The sequence below is a fragment of the Echinops telfairi genome, unplaced genomic scaffold (genome assembly GCF_000313985.2).
Source record: "Echinops telfairi isolate 266 unplaced genomic scaffold, ASM31398v2 ScPeMD7_2573;HRSCAF=3158, whole genome shotgun sequence".
In the NCBI taxonomy this organism is placed as follows: Eukaryota; Metazoa; Chordata; class Mammalia; order Afrosoricida; family Tenrecidae; genus Echinops; species Echinops telfairi.
The window spans coordinates 7,063,631-7,083,109 of record NW_022106471.1 but is presented as its reverse complement, the minus strand read 5'-3'; the positions used below and the strand labels follow the sequence as shown (position 1 = coordinate 7,083,109).

Below are 19,479 nucleotides of genomic sequence, written 5' to 3'. Positions count from 1 at the left end.
GTTGGCACAATAAATTAGCTACCTCAATCCACCCCTTGCCAACTTGGCACATGTACATAATTCTTTAGCCTCACAATTGCAATTAAGTAACACCTATACCTTAATCCTATAATCCTGTGAATATGTTCCCCCATCTATGAAAGTTTATAAGCCAACCACTTCATGCCTTTATCCCCCCAATTTTGGGTATCTGATTTATATACTGCACACTTACATCAAACCAGTGCTCTGAAGGAGACGGTCATTTTTCGCCGTGAAGAATCTTCATTCCAGTTGGAACCTTGTGAAGTCTGCATCCATAAGCAAAGTCAAATCCGGACAGGCCTTCCATGAAGTCAGCAACAATATGCGCCAGTTCACCTGTGTACTCCTCACCTAGTTTTCGTATCCATTAGCACCTTGTCCCCCACACTGCGCGTGTCTCATTAAACTTACACACACTCCTCTTTTGCCAAGGTATCCCAAAGTGACCTGCAGCCATCGTGACCCTTCCCTGTAAGTTCTTCTCCACAGTCTCCCAGGGATGAGGCCACTGTTCTCACTCTCCATGCCCAAAGACAGTCAGCGTTCAGTTTAGCACACAGTTCCCTCACTCTCCCCAAACAATGCTTTAGTTTTCTTTTCCTTCAGATGCTGTTGCTCTGGGTTGCTAATGCTCACTGGCCTCTTCGTTGGAAGCAAGAAAAGGACTGAGACGCCGAGGTCCTACCCTGGTGCTACAAAACCAAAAGTTCCAGGGGTGGATGCTTGGAATCGCCCGCACCCTTTCCAGGTGACTCTGACAAAAGTCATATTTAATCGGAATTGACTTGATGGCAAAGAGTTTTGAGATTTTAAGTATGAAGTGAGCTAACTTTTCAGGAGCCCGTGTCCATTTCCCTAATAGATTCTGATTCACTTCAGTGAATTCGTATGCCAGGGACAGCAAATTAAGTAATTAATAATTAAATCATTAAAGTCTCATCAACTATATGCATCTATTAAGTTGCCATAGAGAGGACTTGGACTTAGGGTGATTTCATTTGCACCCCAGTAGAACCGCCCTCCATTGGGTTTTCAAAGGCCACTTTGTTGGCAGTTGACCGCCAAGCCTTTCTTCCCAGGCACTTCTGAATGGACTAACCTCTAAGCTTTTAGTGAGCAGGAGAGCCCCCACGTGTGTGCACACCCAAGGCCCCTTGTCAGAACTAGAACTCTTCCAAAGAGCTAGTCATCTCTTCTCTATTTTATTCAATCATCCTCCCCTCTAACCCACTTCATGTTCACCTCTTAAAATACTACACTCCAGTGGATGGCAACATATGTACAAGCATGCTTAATCCAATTGAATGATGGATTGTTATAAGATTTGTAAGAGCCCTACAATAAAATGATTAATAATAATAAAAAAGTACTACACTCCTCACTTCAGACCATGAAGTCAATTCCAGCTCACAGTGACCCTACAAGACAGACTAGAACTGTCCCCTTGGAATTCCTAGAATTTAAATCTTTAGAGGATGACAGCCTCATCTGTCTCCTATGGAGTAATTGGTGGGTTCAAACTGCTGACCTTCTGGTTAACAGCACAATGCTTAACCCAATATGCCACCAGAGTCCACATGATATTTAGTAGGAAAACGTCAATTGCTAGGCTTTGAAGCCTGGTCATAGACCTTATCATGGATTTCTCTTTCATTAGAAACTTACCTCAATATCCTGATTGAACAGTCTGGGAAGACTGTCTTGTTGAAACGTCAGTCTTAGTCAAAGTTCCAGATTTTTGAATATTCATTTCAATCAATTCCCAAAGTAATTCGTGCTCTCTGTTGTTTTGTATTGTTGTGTTTTTGGTATTCTGGGGTCCTGGGATGGCATCCCAACTGTGCTTGGCCATCACCGAGAGGCTCAGCCAGAACGCTCCTTCTTGCTGTGGACATGTTATCTGGAGAGACTGGTCCCCGAAAAGACCATCATCCTTGGCACCGTTGAGGGACAGTGAAAAAGGAGGAAGGCCCTTCGCAGAGATGGATTACACAGTGGCTGCAACAATGGGCCCAAAGATAAGAACAATTGTGTGGATGGTGCAGGATCAGGTAGGGTTTGTTCAGTTGAACATTGGGTCATGATGAGTTGGAACTGTCTCAACAGCACCTGACAGCAACCGTACAAGGTGATTTGGAGAAAAGGCCTGGTGATCTACTGGGAACTCAGAGGGAGCACGGCTCTACTCTGAGGCACCCAGGGTGACCGTGAGTTGGAATCCACTCGACAACAATTGATTGGTTGGCCTGTTGTGCGCATTCCATAGTCTCGGCAGAGTGTTTACTCTCAGCAAACAACTCAGTACGCCTTTGGTTGAGTGGTGGAATTGCCACTCTTAGAACCCTGCTCATAAAACTCGGACACCAAACTCCTTTACAGTCCCGCCTTTAACTCATCTTCTGCAGCACTCCTATTTCACCTGTTTTCTCTTAAAAACAATAACGGTCTGTTTAGCAGGTCCCTAAAATCATAGAAACTGACATCTTAGTTCTGTTTCATTCTCTCTGCTACCTCACTCTGACTGAATTCTTTCAGTATTGACTCAAATTGTTTACCAGAGCCAGGGACTGACCCTTTGCTTCCAGGGACATCTTTCTGGCCCTTTTACCAGTGGGGGAGATGATCCTGAGGGCTATCTAGAGGAAGGGTTATAGATCAGCACTTTGAAGCCACGACTAAGTTGTCCACCAGGGAAAGCAAAAGGCCTTCCTTGGTACTTTGTAATTTTGCCTTGCTGGCTCTGTTTGCTACGTCATCCGATCTATTTTAAAGGCAAATATTCTCCTTTTTTAAAAAATCATTGTATTCTTTACAAAAGAGGCGACACTGAAAAGGAACCCTTTAAATATAATTGGTAAAGTATCTCAGGAGAGATAGACAGGAGACTCTCGACTCTAAATTTGCCCGGGAGGAAGGATATCATTTTCTTCATTGAGTCCTTTCGTGGCAGAAAAGTCTCGTGACCTCACTGAGCCATCTTTTTATAGTAAGCAGTCCAGAGCATTTGCTTTAAAGAAGAAAACAGGTTCAACTGCATGATGGGTGAGGTGGCCGTGGTTTTAAGAACCGGACTAAATGATACCCAAGAAAGTTCACTATTAGACTTGTCCAAAGAAAGACCAGAACGAGGACACATGTGGAAGTAGTGACTTACACATGCACACTTCTACAGGGATAGGGTCCTGGATTAAAGATGGCTGCAAATGATTTGCTATATCTTCCATTGAGACCAAACAGCAACTTGAAACCCATTGCTATCAAGCCAATTCCAGCCCACAGCAACCCCATAGGATAGTCAAACTGCCCGGTAGGGTTTTCAAGGCTATAACCTTTAGAGACGAAGAACACACTATCTTTCTCCCTCAGAGCAGCTTGTGGGCATAAATGGTTGACCTTCTGCTTTGTAACCAAGTTCTTTCAACACAATACCAGAACTCCTTTCATTGAGAGGTGGCTTCTAATCCTCCTGCCCTTGGATTTGGGCTGGCCTCAGACTTGTTTGAATGTGAAAGAGGTAATCTTCTGAGACTTTTGATGCTAGATCAGAAGAAGTCTTGGAACTTAAGTGGCTCAGAACACTCACTGTAAGTTAAGTCAGCCACTTGGTGAGAATTTTGACTATGATAGGCTACCATGTGGCCAGGAAGCTCGAGCTAGCCACATGGAGAGGAAGAGATGCCCAGCCAACTAGCCCAGCAGCCAGTGGAGTAAGTGAAAGCCATTTTGGACATCCCAGTTTCAGAGGATGCCATGTGGAAAAGAAAACCAAGGGCCCCAGCTTCAAGGCCACAGGCCTGTGGCTCCAGTTGAGCATCTCAGCCAGGTCTCCTCATTCAAGTCACCCTGGCTGAGGACCCAGCCATTGTGGAACAGACATGCGCCCCTCTGCTGCGTCCTGCCTGGATGTCTAAAATCACGTGCATCATAAAGGCTTAGCTCTTTTGAACCACTGTATTTCGGGATGGTTGGTTATGCAGTTATGGACAACTAGAAAGAAAGGATTTATTCTATTCAGCTACTGCTATAAAAATACAGCCTTTCACATGACCCCAAACAGCGGGTTTCAAGGACAAGCATTTCTGTTTCTCACTTACGGATCCGTGGGTCAGCGGGGCTGACCTTTTGTAGACTGTCTCAGAGCAGGACCTGGCTGGGACTGCAGGCTAGATTTAGAGTTACACCTCTGTCTTTGTTCTGGGGCCAGGTAGATGGAACAGCATCTACTCAGGGCATGCTGGGTCACAGGTGTCCTGGGATGCCAAACCCAGTTCACTCCTTACATCACCTCCATTCATTCCAATGGCCAACTAAGTCGCGTGGCAAAGCCCAACTTCAACAAGGTGGGGTAAGTAAACGCTCTCTCCAGTGGGAGGCAGAAGGAAGAAAGCATTTGCTGACCAACATTCCAGTTTATCACAGGATGAGGGCATCAGGTGACAGTGGTGGTTATAGCAAGGGATATCAGACTGGAACTCACTTTGAAGACATTCTAGCATCGGTTACTTATCTATCGAGAGCCCATAGAGAGTACATACGAGTGTTATGGGGGGAAAATACTGAATAACATATATTTTTATTGTACTAACTGTCTACAAGCGAGAGACCTGGAAAAAATATGAAAAGACAAAATATAGCGGAATAATAAAAGGAAAGGGTTTAACAAAAGAAAGGAGAAGGGGAAAAAAGCAGGCAGCTCTGGAAGCCCTTTCCTAGAGAGAGATGATCACATCACCACCTGCTTCTGGGAGCAGGAGAGGACCTTTGCTTCTTGGTTTGCTCCATAAGCAGGCAGAGCAGTTGGAATGCAAGCAGTTCCTCCCTGAAAGAGGCTCCACACGACCAGAGAAGGTTTTGCTAATTCAACAGGACCGTCAGCAAGGCATAGGGCACCCTCAAACTGATGGCCCACCAAGAATCACACTTAAGTCACGAGTCTAAAGCAAGCACCAGTACCGAAGTGTGAGGGTTCAGTTTTGTGTGAATTTGGTTACACCTGTGAAAAGGTATGGGTGGAGTTCACCCTCTCAACCAGGACCCAGCTTCATGATGTCTCCTCCTGGTGGGGCCTTTTCATAAGAGGTGCTGTGGAGAACTGGCCCCTCTCTCCTGTTGCCCCTCTCTCCTGCTTGCTTGGATCCTGGGTCTGGCTTCTGATGCCAGTTATCCTCTAGCCTGCCAAACCTGGGACCTGTCAGTGCCCTGCCACCTTCCTGCTGACCTTGGGCCCACATGCTTCTGCACCCACCAGTCTGTGGTCTCTCGCTTCCCCCTTCCCCTTCCTACTTCTTTGGTCAGCAGCTGTGTGTTTTGGAAGGGCCTCTGGTTAGCATCAGACTTGAGCTGGGCAGCGCTTGGCCACTTCTTTGACATATATTTCTTTCTTGCTAAACAGTTCTTTCTTATACATACCGTGTTTCCCCAAAAGTAAGACATCCCTCGAAAATAAGACCTACTTACAGTTTTGCCTCTCACTGAAATATAAGGCATCCCCCCAAAATAAGACCTCCCTGAACATAAGTCCTCCCCGATAATAACCCCCCCCACAAAGCTACCATAACTCTGGACTCTAGACTGTAGCAGCGGTCGCCGCCATGCAGCTCACTGTTGGCCGCAGCGCAGCCGGAGCAGACAGGAAGTGTGAGTACATGTATCATAGATTATGAGTAAATGTACCATGATTGTTGTGCCTGAAATAATGGTAGTAACAAGAAATTCTTGATACTGTAAGATTCACAGTTTGTCTGGTTATGCTGGTTTGTGATGACAACTACTACCGTACCGTATATAGATAATACATTTCCTTTTTTGTTGTTCAACAATAAATGTGTACCGTATTCTTCTTCATGGAAAAATAAGATATCCACTGAAAATAAGACCTAGCGCATCTTTAGGAGCAAAAATTAATATAACACACGGTCTTATTTTCAGGGAAACAGGGTAGATGAGTGTCACTGGCTCAGTTTCTTGAAAAAGCTCAGCCTACCACAAGGAGGACCTTCCCCCTTTGAATCGAATGTTGACCATGGAGGTAGCAGGCGAACAGCATGGGACGCTATGGGCTGCGAGCAGAGTTGGGGCAAGAGCGATTAAAAAAGGGTTTGGAGAGAGAAGTGCTATCTGAACTGTGACTAGATGGAGGCAAAATAAAATACGTAGTAGCAACTCACAATCCCATTTTTGCTGCATGTGCAGAGTGCACAGCTGTCTGCTGGCCTTGGATGGCAGGCCCTGAAGGCAAGAATGAATGCCCGGATGATGCCTGCACCCTAAATTTAAGGGGAAGCCACTGAACGCTACTGAGCAAAAAGTGATAGGACGAAGGCTGCTAGTGGTGCCAGCAGCAATCTTCCCTTGAGGAACACAAGCTCCATTTTTTAACTGGGCACGAACCTGAGCAAAAATAAAGATGACATTACCTGACCTCTCTTGCAGCTAGATGTGGCCATGTAGCTAGATTTGACTTGATGAGATCTAAGGGAAATGGTGTATTGCAAATCCTAGAATGAGCCTTAAAGGGGAAGGTCAGGCCCTTAATTAGTCCTCTCCTTTGCTCCTGTGTGGTAGCAGGATTTAATTTCAACTTGTATTGTGGTAGAGTGAATTACTTTAATGTGATTCTTCGAGCCATGGTCTTTGTGACTCGAACAAGAACTGGGTAGAACTATGCAAAAACAGGCCCTGTGGCTCACCAAGGGAACTGGACAGCCTGCGAATAATACATATAAAGTCCATGGAATCCTGGCCGGGTTGGGTCCATGCAAATAAGGCATATGGACCTCTAACAAGCTGATAGGTCAGTTTTACTATTCCACTAGACATAAAGGGAACCAATGCCAGAGGTGGGAGGGAGGGCGTCACTACCATTAAGAAGAGCCAGGAATGGACCGCGTCCTTTGGAACCAAGGTTCCTGCACGGAGAACCTCTTAGACCCAGGTGACAGAGAGAACTGGAACACTTAGGACAGCAACAGATGGCTTGGTGACAATGAGAAACAGCAAGAAGAGGCAGGCAGCAAGCAGAGCCTCAGTGGCAGAGAAGCAGCAGCAGCAGAAGCATGAGAATAGGGTGAGATGGTGTAGTGGACTTCCTGGCCCACAGAATAAGAGAGCTGAATGCATTTGGACAGAAAGCTTACTGGCAGATTGGGTACATCTGCCCTCTTGGCAGAGCTAGGGAGCTTTATAACACTAGTCAGGGCAGAGGCCCGGTCAAGGGGCTAAGAGAGAGACCTATGGGCACTGCTGAGAAGCTGACCACACCAAATAATTGTCTCCTGAGTCATTCCTGATCCTATATTGTAGGATCTGCTACTTCCCTAAAGTGACATCAGGATTGGAGGAAAACTCATTAACAACCTATGAGATATCCAGATGACACAATTTTGCTTGCTGAAAGCAAAGAGGAATTGAAGCACTTACTGATGAAGATAAACCGACAGCCCGCGGTATGGGTTATCAGGCAACACAAAGAAAACAATTCAATCAACTGGACCAATAAGCCACAGCGTGATAAATTGTCAAGGGATTTGATTTTACTTGGGTCCACAATCAGTGTGCATCAAAACAGTAGTCAAGACATCAAATAATAGACAGCACTGGACAAGTCTTTAAAACAGTTATGTTGAAACCACTGAAATGCATGCCTGTAAAAGCAGGACAATAAATAAGACTGAAGAAGAATTGATGCCTTTGAATAATGGTACTGGCAAAACATGTTGAATATACGTACCCTGGACTGCCAGAAGAATACACGGATCAGTCTCACTTGGTGGAGGAAGAGAAAGACCTTGGCTGAGAGGGATTGGCATCGTGGTTACAACAGTGGGCTCGAACACAGCAGCAACTGTGAGGATAGAACAGGACCACGCTGTTTCATTCAGTGGCTCCAACTTCGTGGCACGGAAACAATTTTCAAATACAAACCAAACTCACTGCCATCAAGTTGATTCCTGCTCCTAGCCACCCTGTGAGTTCCCAAGGCTGTACCTCTCTCCTGGAGCAGAAAAGCCCAGGAGGACTGGCTGGCGGTTTCAAACTGATCTTGTAGTTGGCAGTCTAAATCACCACCATTGGGCCGCCACGGCACCTCAAGAAACCCCATAATGATGAGTACGGGCTATGAGTTCCGGGTGGCCATTGCGATGAATTATTGAATGCAGCAGAGAGAAGTCAAGAATGGGTGCGGTGGGAGAGCTGGATGATAGCAGAATGAGTGAAAAGGTTGAAGAACAAACATCTGACCACCGCTTCACAGGAATCCACATTGGGCTGAGCTCTGACTTCTCTCTCCTCCCCTTTTGCCCTAACAAGGCAAGGCCCTCAGACACCACATCATTTTCTTTTTTTTAAAATCGTTTTATTAGGGGCTCATATGACTCTTATCACACTCCATACATACATCAATGTGTCAAGCACATTTGTACATTCATTGCCCTTGTCATTCTCAAAACATTTCCTCTCCACTTAAGCCCCCGGCATCAGGTCCTCATTTTTCCCCCTCCCTCCCCGCTCCCCCCTCCCTCATGAGCCCTTGATAATCTATAAATTGTTTATTTAGACACCACATCATTTTCACATGTCTACTATTCATGAGAAAGATTCACCTGGGCAAGGCAGAGCATGGGACAGTTAGCATGAAAGGTGCCCTGCAGGTTGGAAGACTAATTAGGAGAACATTGCAATACTCCAGATAAGAAGTGAAGAAATGAGAACTGTGCCCTACAGACCGGAGATGTGTATATGATAAATATTGTGAAAGATGCGTGTATGGGAAGAACCAAAGGTCACTTAGAGGCTTCAAGCAGAGGTGTCTGTGTGGTCCATGGGGAGATAATCCAACTAGGGGAGTCAGAGGAGGAGCAGGTGGGAGGAGGCAACCCTGATTCCCTTTTGGACAGGTGGAGCTGGAATGCCTGCAGGGGGGGTGGAGATGTAAAGTAGGCAACTGGAAGTTCATTTTTTGACGTTTGATTTGAGAGGCTTTTGCATAAAACTGTTAGTCAAGCCAAAGGGAGGGGCTGGTCGGCAAAATAGACTGCTTGTCTGCAGTGATTACACAGTGACGTAAATTGCCTTCTTCAAAACCAGAAGAAAAAAATATATATGAACAGCTTTTCATCTGGGCAGCCCCACCCCAAAGCCCTACAGGCTACATCCAACAGCTGCCGTGTTTCCCGTAATGAAAGATTGGCTGTATCAAAATGCGGCCAGCTCCTTAATGTTCATTACAGTAGTATTTTGATCACACAAATATCTGTTGTGACCTGCTTTAAGATAGTTTTATTTTTTTAAGCAGGAAACCTTTAGTAAATTGTCTTTCTTCATAATTCAAATTATCTACACACGAGTTCCCTTTCAGGAAGTGTCAAAAGAACTATTCCTTTCAAAAGCAAAACAAGGGGATATACGTATATAATAAACATTACAGTAAAAAGACTCACAGGGCTTTCTCGTATATCTGTCATGCCTCAGCTGAAGTCAGAGAAAAGTTGATGTAAAAATAAAATAAAATGAATGTAAGCATGAAGAAGCCATCTTTTCTGGCGGGTCAAACCATGCCCCACCCCCACCCCCAGCAGCTGGTGACTTTGAACTGCTGACCTTGTGGTTAGCACCCTGAAGGGAAACACATTATCACCAAGGGCCCCTTGGGGTTTTTGTTTGGTTTTTGTTTTGATTCCTGTTTCAGCTGAGGCCCTGTGGTGGAAACCCCACTGGAGGCGGTGGAAAGGGAGCTCCGTTTCTCTCTGAGTCTTCTGCATGCACCCTGCTGCCCTGTGTCCCCAAGCCCTCCGGTACCAAGTGCCTCTGGTACACAGTGTGGCCCGACCCAGGCGCTGAGGTTGATGTTGTCAGGGTCTCCCTTTCACTTGCAAGGGAAGCTTTGTTAGAGCCTTTCATGGGGGGTGTTGAGGCGTCTCCCACTCATCCAGTCCTTCATTCATTCTTCATGCATCCTTTGTTTCAGCGGGGCCTGGGCTTGTGCAACGCACCCTAAGCACATTCTGTCTTGGAGACCCCACATCGAGGGATTTCTAGGCCGAGCAGAGTGTGGCGCGCTGCCCTACGCGGGTATGTGTGCGTGTGTGTGTGCGTGTGCCTCGCCAGCAACAAACCTGGCGAGGCCTGCCCCTCCCCCAGCTCCCGGGCCCACCGGCCCGGAGCCCAGACACCGCCGACCTGAGCAGCCCCGGCAGGTCCCAAAGAGCCGCGCCGCCCCGCTCGCCCCCGTTAGCCGGGTGGGACGAGTCTGCGATGCAACCCCGGGCGGTTTCGCGCACGGGCTCGGGCTCGCAGCCCTGCGCCGTCACCGGCGGCCAGGGGTGGAGACGAGGGGCGTCTGCGGCCCTTTCCGAGCGCTGATTGGTCGGATGGGCGATGGGCGGGGCGCCGGGTGGGAGGCGGACAGGCTCGGGACGCTCCCGGCGCCCGCTCTCGCGGCTCCCGCTTGCATCATCTCCCTGCCGAGGGTCTCTGGGCAGCTAGCCTGGGCAGCTGCGCCCCGTCCCGCTCTCCCGCCGCTCTCCACGCCCAAGTCTGGGGAGCAGCGAGCCGGCTCCTCGCATCCGCCGCGCACCGCTGGCCTGCCCCACCGCTCCAGCCAACTCCATTCATTGGGAGAGCCCCGAATTTCCCCGGATCCCGGGACCCCCGCTTCCTTTTGCACGGAACTGCGGGGAGCGCCATGGAGAAGGGCAGCGAAACCAACGGCTACCTGGACGGCGCCCAGCCGCGGCCCGGGAGCCCCGGGAAGGCGGCGGGACGCGGAAGGCGCTGCGCTTTTTTCCGGCGCAACGCACTCGTGCTGTTGACCGTGTCTGGAGTGCTGGCCGGCGCGGGACTGGGCGCAGGGCTGCGCAGACTCGAACTCAGCCGCACGCAGATCTCCTATCTGGCCTTCCCGGGCGAGATGCTGCTCCGCATGCTGCGCATGATCATCTTGCCGCTGGTAGTCTGCAGCCTGGTGTCGGGCGCCGCCTCCCTGGACGCCAGCTCCCTCGGGCGCCTGGGCGGCATCGCCGTCGCCTACTTCGGCCTCACCACGCTAGGTGCCTCGGCGCTCGCCGTCGCTTTGGCGTTCATCATCCAGCCAGGTTCCGGCGCGCAGACTCTTCAGTCTAGTGATCTGGGGCTAGATGAGTCCGGGCCGCCTCCTGTTCCCAAAGAGACGGTGGACTCTTTCCTTGACCTAGCCAGGTAATGCTTCCCCACCTTACCGAGGGGCCTCTGGGCCACATCAGCTCTCCCTGCCTTCCGGCTCACACAGCAGCACACAGCCCATCAGATACTCTAAGGGTTAATTATGAATTGGCTTTATTAGATCCTTAATGTAACATTTGGGACGGTATCAGGATAGCACTGTTTGCACCCAGCCCACCCCTTTTCAAACATCCACAACGAGGGTGCACGAGACAATGTCTCCCAGGTGGGCTGGATCTGTGAGGGCACGGTGTTGGATAACTCATTAAGCAAGGTAGGCACGGGCTTACTTGTGCATGCTAACTAATTTGTAGTGAACAGTTGAACAGTTTTTCACCCTACCAGAGATTTCCGCTGCTAGATACAGGTGGCATCTTGCTTCCAACCCCACAGCACCTTCCTACAGAAGCAAAGCTGCTTCCAATTTAGAATCCCTGACAGCAGTGGAGTGCCCAGAATTCGAGGTTAAGCACAGGCTTATGTTTGCGAATTGGTAGTGGGCAATTGCACATCAGTAAGTAAGCACAAGGAAGTCTGTGCTTACCTGGCTGATGAAACCCATGAGGAAATGTTCCATACCATGCTTATTGGGTAATCTGTCCCTGGTTAGCATGAAGCAGTGTTTCCATTAAGTGGGATGGGGTTTTAGGAAAAAAGCCTGTTTGGGGCTTCTTGTAATCTTATGTTGTTTCCCCATTAAAAAAATTTTATATATATATATATATATATATAATCACTCCCGATATATAGTCACTCCCGAGATCTTAATCCCATTCCTTACCCACTGGGTCTGAAAGCTGTTGGGGAACTGGTTCAAGTGTGCTGGTTGATGGTACCCCCTTGTGGAACATTCTCTGTCAGCACTTGGGCTTGGAGAAAGCTGATTTTTCTGAAGGTTTAGTACGACTCAGTGGACCAAGAATTACAGGTCTGCAGTTAGTGGTGTGGGACTTATTGCCTAGACAAACTTCTCTCTTGGAAGCGTAGGACAGGTTGCTGACTACCACAAGGTCCGAGACAGATGGTTTTGTAAGTTTCAAGGGGCTCTAAGGAGCCCTGGTAGCTCAGTGGGTTATGTTGTTGGCTGCTAACAATAAGGTCCACAGAGGTGCTCTACCCCCATCCAAAGAGTGACAGTCTCGGAAACCCACAGGGCAGTTCTACCCTGCCCTATAGTGTCGCTATGAGTTTGGATAGAGGGTCGCTGTGCCTTGGAACTGGTGGCAGTGAGCTTGTATTTGAGTTTGAGGAACCCTTGTGGTGTCGTGACAATGTCAGCAGTTCACGTGCACCAGGGAGAAGGATGCCGGTTTCTGCTTCCCTACAGATTTCAAAAAGCAAAAAAAACCTCTGACTCCTTGTGACCCCATTGGACACAGTGGTACTCTCCCTGTGGGTTCCGAGGTTGTAAATCTTTAGGGGAGCAGAAAACCTCATCTTTCTCTGTTGGTGCTGTTTGTGGGTTCAAACTGCTGATCTCCCAGCCCATAACCAGCATTCCTGTAAAGCCTTACAGCCTTGGAAACCCACAGGGGCCTGTTGTACTCTAGGTTGATATCTAGGTCCATTCGATGGTAGTGAGTGAGTGTGAAGGGACTCGGAGGAATGCGGAATTCTGTTTTAACGGGGTGAGAGAGAGAAGTGTCTCACTTGGCTTTGACTCTCTTGAGATGATGTAGTGTCTGTTTCTTTGGATTCTGCAAAGCCTTAGCCTCTCCCGGTTTCTCAGCTAGCCCGGAGTTCACAGATGGGGAAAACTGCAGCCTTGGAGGCAAGCGTTAACCCCTCCAGGTTTCCAGTGATTCTGGATTCTGAGCCTTGGAGTTCTGTTTTGTCTTGAGTCACCAAGGCAGAGTTCCTCCTGGCTTGGGCTTTTGGAAACAGCATACCCTGAGCAGAAGTGACTTGACTTTCTGCTGTTTTCCATTTTGCCCTCTGGAACATAAAACGACTGCCTGGTATGTAAGAAAGAGGTTGCTGTTTAAAACTAAAAGTACCCAGGCCACCGGCCTTGACCACGACCTTGGATTTGGGGGACCAAAGAAAAGTTCTTAGCAAAAGCCCGGTGGCCACTCAAAGTGGCCCGTTAGGGTTTTGATGGGATCACAGCCTTGATGTTTCATGCAGGGCAGTTTGATGTTTGGAATCTTTAACCTGCCTTAAAGTTCGGGGATTTATTTTCAGGTGGGTCCTGGGCATGGGGTGGAGTTTACCGAAGTTGAGCCATTGGATGTGAGCCTGGAAGGTGATCGTGGAGTTAAAGGAGTCTGCTTCACAGAGCAGCAAGTGGCCTGGCGCCCAGGAAGGGAGCCTGGGTGTTCCGTTCTGACCTGCTGGTGGTGTCACCGGGGGGTGGGTCTCCTGGGCGGGGTGGGAGTGTTTCTTTGGGGATTCTTTTGTTTCCTAACCACGTTTATTTCTGGTTTTAGTTGCAAGCCCTGCAGCCTGTTTCTGAGGTTAAGGGCGTGGGTGGGGTGGGGCGGCAGGTGCTTTGTGGCTCTCTGGTCTGTGCAGGTGCAGACTTTACAGTGACATGGGCTGCAGATGCAGTCAAGGCCTTAGGAGCGGCTTTGTCATTGCTTCTCAGGCGTAGGTAGTGTTTCATAATGTTTCCAACGGCCAGCTTCATGCTAGCTTGTGGCCGGGGCATTGAAGTCGGGCAGGTGGGGTTATCCTCGGAGACAGCTGAGGGAATTGAATTGAACCAATGGAGACACGGAGAGATTAAGCGATTTTCGCAAGGTTACAGAGGGGTTTACGGAAAGGGATTAGTTGGATGGCGGTCTCTTGCCCGTTCGACCCTGCTTCAAGCCATTTAATGAGGCCGGAGATGTGGATCATTAGCTACATTCTAGTGTAGGCAGTCTATTTCAGAAACGTTTGCTCCAGGTCAAAAGAGGAACCAGGTATGAGTGTGACCGGGGCTGGGCAAGGGTGCACTTCCTCCAGTCTGGGGGCTGTGCCCCTTCAGGGAAGGGCCCTGTGCGGGCATGGGCACAGCCGCTCAGACTGGGCTTTCCCGGCGGGCGAGCAGCCTGTGAAAGGAAACTGAGGCCTGTGCCCCCTGGAAATGCTTCCTGGGTCTGGCAAAGCCTCCCGGTCAAAAGAAACCTGGTGGGTGCTGATTTTATGGAACTCTGGGCATGTTTTTTTGGCAAAGGCAAGGACCCGAGTCCTCTCTTGCCTGTGAGCACCTGGGTGAAATGAGAGTCTCATAAACACCCCAATTATCCAGCTGGTGCTCACCTGGTAATGGCCCAGAAGTTTAACACCTGAAAGGAGTGCAAAAATTCTCTAATGAGTTACTGGTGGTACAGCCCCTCACGGGTGCTTTCTGCCATGATTTTTACATACTCCACCCACCCACCCCACCACCACCACCAAGAAGGTATTAACAAGCCAGAAAGAAATAGAGCTAAGGTTTTATTTTCTTTTAATTCAGAATACCAGTGCCAAGTGGTTTGATGTCTCAACACTCAATGGGTTAGAAGCCACAATGGAGCACTAGGGGTTGGGGTGCACACGAGGCAGATGCTAGAAGCAGGCCCTTTGAGAGCTGAGAAGCAATGATGGCTAGCACTGGCAGGCAGGGCAAGGACAGCACAGTGCCCTGGCAGCCAGAGCTCCGTGCCCGTCCGAACATCACAGCACCGGCAGGGCTGTGATCCCTGTAACTGAGTTGTGTCTTTTCATTCCAAATGTTTTGCTCCCAAACAGACAAAAGCAAATTATCAGGAAACCCGTCTTTGTGGAACCTCTTGACTCCTTAACCATGTTTACCAGTTGTGGGCCTGGGCACGGGGCTCTATCTTTCTGGGCCACAGCCTCCCCGTCTGTGTAAGGGGAAGCAGAGCAGTTACAACCCACGTCACAGCAGTCTCGGAAGGGTCCGACAATCGAGGAAGCACCTAGAACTTGGCCAGCCCAACAAACAGAGGCCGTGGGAGGGGCACACAGGTAATCTGCTCAGCCTCTGACCACTTGGGGTCTAGCAGAGGTGCCTCAGAAGAAAGGCCTGGTGATCTACTTCTTGAAAAAGCCTGCAAGGCGTCGTCCTACTCGGATACACTCAAGACCACCGTGGGTCAGAGTCGACGCCACCACATCTTGCGCTTGTGATTGAAGGTAGCGAACAATGCGATAGAGCGCTGGCATTTCCCAGTTCCCGTGGGCTATGGGTGGGGGGTGGCCCTATTTTATAGCCTGAAATAAATGAGGGGAAGGGGAAGGCAAAAGACAAGTTTGTGGGTCTCTGGCTGTGAGGGGGGCCGGGCAGCGTAAGGAACCTGGAGCTGCTATTTTGAGCCCTGTTGAGAACGCCCTGGGCTCTGGAGGAGAAGTGAACGGCGAGGAGCGACCATGTTATTCCAGACTGATGCAATCATGGCCGGACGTTTGGACAGTGGAGAAAAGGCAAAACTCAGGATCCCGACTGTCATTGTCCTCACGTGTTCATTGTCTCCCAAGTTGATCTTGGGTTCAGGTTTTTGTTTTGTTTTGTCTTATCTTGCTTTCTTTCCTCAGCTTAAAATAAAGGAGCCCAGGTGGCCAGTCAGCAGTTCAAAGACAGCATCCGCCCCTTGGGAGAAAGATGAGGCTTTCTCCTCTTGTAAAGAGCTACACCCTCAGAAACCGTCAGGGAGGGCTACTTCCACCCTGTCCTTGAGGGCCTCGATGAGACGGCATCCACTCGATGGCAGTGCATTTGGTTTGGGGTTGTGAATTACAGGTATTGAGGCTACTGGCCTCTGAGGCTCCTGGGATCCTCCACTTCGGAAGCTTTCACATGATGAGACTAGCGAGAGTCCCTGCTGCGAAGGCCGCCAGTGCCTGGGTGCAGGGCTCCGCCGGCCCCAACAGCAGAAGTTTCACCGTAGCTGGGCGAGGTAAACAGAATGGTTCCAGGTTTTCTTTTCCTTTTACCCCTTGGGCTCATTCTCTCGGCAGTAGACCAGTGCCTGTCTTCACAGTGGAGGCCTGACAGACATTCTTCCCACCTCCCGAGCAGCAAAGACCCCGCTTCCTCATGGGCACAATGAAGGCGTATCTGAGCTTGGGATCTAATATTAGCCCCTCGTTTGCAAAGTCAAAGGAGTTCATTATGAATCTGACCGTGGCAGGTTATTTTATTAATTATGCCTGGGTCTGTCTCATCTATCAGACGCTTGGCAAATCTAACAAGATCAGATTGAATAGTTTCTCGGCCTCCCAAGTCACTCCAAAAAAAAAAATAAAGAACAAACCCTCAAACTCACTGCCATTGAGTTGAATGCAAATCATAGTGACCCTAAATGACCTCTGGGTTCCTGAGACTTTACATCTTTGCTGGGGCAGACAACCTCATCTTTCTCACACAGAGCAGCTGGTGGATTCAAACCACTGACCTTGGGGTTGGCAGCTCAGTGCATAACCCACTACCCATGAGGGCTCCTTAACTAGTCCCTAAAGGGGATATATATATTTAGAAGATTAGTACTCATTCCTTCTACTCTCTAGGAGAATACCTGAATATTTCAGACTGAGAAGAGCAAAACCTCCCAAAGGTGGCTTCAGTATCTGATTGACAGCAGACACAAAAGCCAGCTCCCTGGGTTCCAATCCCAGCTCTCCTCTCTGCTAGTCAGTCATGTAACCTCTCTGGACCTCCGATTCCCGAGCTGTCCACTGAGGTGAGTGATAGGGAGCATCGCCTGCCTCTAATGGTGACGAGCGTGAAATGAGTTTATTTTGGGGTGCCTTGCTCATCTATAGCCCAGTGTGCTCCAGCTTCTCAGAGCCTGTCGAAGGCTACTTGGTATCAAGAAAGAACACTGTTCTTACCCTGGTTTCCCAGCAAGCCTCTACACCCCAGGAGCTCAGCACTAGCCTTTCCGACAGGAATCTAAAACTAGATATGGACCTTTTTAAAAAGAGGGTGGATTCATCCCCTCCCCATGGTGTGAACCCACCACCTTCAGCCCCTCCTCTGTTCCCAGCCTCATGGGGGGTACCAAGATCTGAAGGGGCATGTCCTCATTAACTGGCTCTGTAACAATAAATACTAAGGATGATAAACATTTATCAAGCATATGCACTGTGCCCCGTCCTGTTCTGACAGCCCTTTGAAGGTGCCATAAATGTGGTACTTTTGAACTTAAATGAAAACAAACTGTTCTGGGATTAAAAAAAGATATAGCTCTACCTAAACAAAAGCAAATTGTTTTACATTCTTCTCATATAGAAGAGGGAAATGCATTCCACTCCTGACAATAGGCTCAGAAGAACAGACGGTTTCAGATGCAAAGGTGGGAAGTTTTTTGGAAGTCTTTCCCGTGTGGGCTGTGTGAGTCCATAGGGCAGTTTGACAGCCGTTCTGTTTCTGCCAGTTCAGCCTCAGCTCCCACCAGTTCCCCTGTTTGTTTGGTTGTTGTTAGTATCCAAGGATTCTCTGGAAAGACTGGTCCATTCATTCTTTCTAGATTTACTCAGACTTGGGGCTGGACATAATAGTACAGTCTCAGCAGTTTGGGAAGTGTGTTTGGCCGTGACCCGTGATAAAGAAGTCCATTTGACACCGTGGCGTCCACAGGCACTGCCCCCTCCTCCCTACGACACGTACACACACCAAAACAAGCTCCGTACAGCATGGAACGTGGGAGCTGCCTCCTGTGCGCATGCTGCAGCTCATTGTTTACAAAATGCTGATTTGGAGCCAACACATGCCTGCTCGGATTTGAGAAACGTTGGGCTAATGGCTATTTGGTGGTTGGTAATCCCAGTCTCTCTCAGGATCAAATAACCCAGAAAGGGGGCACATTTGAGATCCTGAAAGGGAGGGTGAGCTTGTTGGCGAGGAGATCCCTAACACCCAGTGTATCCAGTGATCTGCAGACGTGGCTCGTCCGTCCCGTTTCCAGACTCTGGATCTGAACGCCGACTGCACCATCCCAGAGGACAGCCACTAGTTGCATGTGGCTATTTAAATTTATTTATTTTAACTATAAGTAAAATTTCAAACTCTGTTGCACTCACCACATTTGTTATGCAGATTTACCCACCAACCACTAAAGCTAGTGATGAAGAAATTGAAGAATTTGATTAGCTTCTGCAGGCTGAAATTCACCAAACACAAAGTCAAGATGCATTGAAAATTACTGGCGATTGGAATGAGAAAGTTGGAAACAAAGAGGAAGGCACAGCAGTTGGGAAAGGGCCTTGATAGAAATCAAGCTGGAGATCACAAGATAAGAGTTTGGCAAGGCCAACAACTCCTTCATTACAAATACTTTTTTCAGCGACGTAAATGGTGACTATACATGGGCCTTGCCAGATGGCATACACAGGAATCAAATTGACTACGTTTGTGGGAAGAGACAATGGAGAAGTTTAATATTAGCAGCCAAAACGAGACCAGAGACCTGTGGAACAGACTAGCAATTACTCAAATGTATGTTCAGGTTGAAGTTAAAGAAAATTAAAGCAAGTCCATGAGAGCCAAAATAAGGCCATGAGTATATTTCACCAGCATTTATAGAGCACACCTCAAAAACAGATCTGACACATTGAACACTAGTGACAAAAGCCCTGATGAGCTGTGGGATGACATCAGAACATCACACATGAAGAAAGTAAAGGTGATTAAAAAGACAGGAAAGAAAGAAAAGGTCCAAGTGGTTGTCAGAAGAGACTCTGAAACTTGCTCTTAATTGTAGCGTAGCTAAGGCACATGGAAGATGATGAAGCCGAGATGAGCAGAATATTTTAAAGAGCTGCTCAAGAAGACAAAATATCACAACAAAATGTGCACAGACCTAAAGTTAGAAGACTAAACTGGAAGAACACTCAGCACATCTTAAAACATAGTCACTAAACCAGAAAGAATTGGTTGACTTTCAACCCTTTCAAGAGGTAGCATGTCATCAAGAACTAGTGGTACCGAAGGAAGACCAAGCTGCACTGCAGGTCCCAGGAATTGAGAGAAGGCCAATAGAAGGGTTTCAACAAATTGGGGAAGCATTGGAAGCACTCATTTGCCTGTGCCCCCAAAAAGTAGGAAGAGACCTGTCCAGCTGACTAGAAGAAAACGCTATTTGTACCCATTCCCCCAAAAGGTGAACCGACCTAGTCTACAAATTACAGAACGGGATAGTTAATATCACAGGCAAGTCAGATTTTGCAGCAGTCCATCAACAGGGAGCTGCCAGAAATTCAAGCCAGATTCAGATGAGAAAGTGGAATGAAGGGTATCAGATATCCGTAGATGGATCTTGACTATAA

General features: G+C 48.4%; 1 protein-coding gene across 2 annotated transcripts in view; it reads left to right on the top strand.

Moving 5' to 3' along the window:
- Nucleotides 1-19,479, top strand: part of SLC1A4 (solute carrier family 1 member 4) — an 85,660-nt gene that overhangs the window by 48,610 nt on the left and 17,571 nt on the right. The window contains exon 1 of one of the 2 annotated variants that reach the window (XM_004710176.2): nucleotides 10,490-11,220. The exons of the other annotated variant lie outside the window; for it this stretch is intronic. Coding sequence (XP_004710233.1) covers nucleotides 10,709-11,220 — 512 coding nt within the window. The 5' untranslated portion in view covers nucleotides 10,490-10,708. Of the gene's footprint in view, nucleotides 1-10,489; nucleotides 11,221-19,479 lie in introns of those variants that run through there. 2 annotated transcript variants of the gene reach the window in all.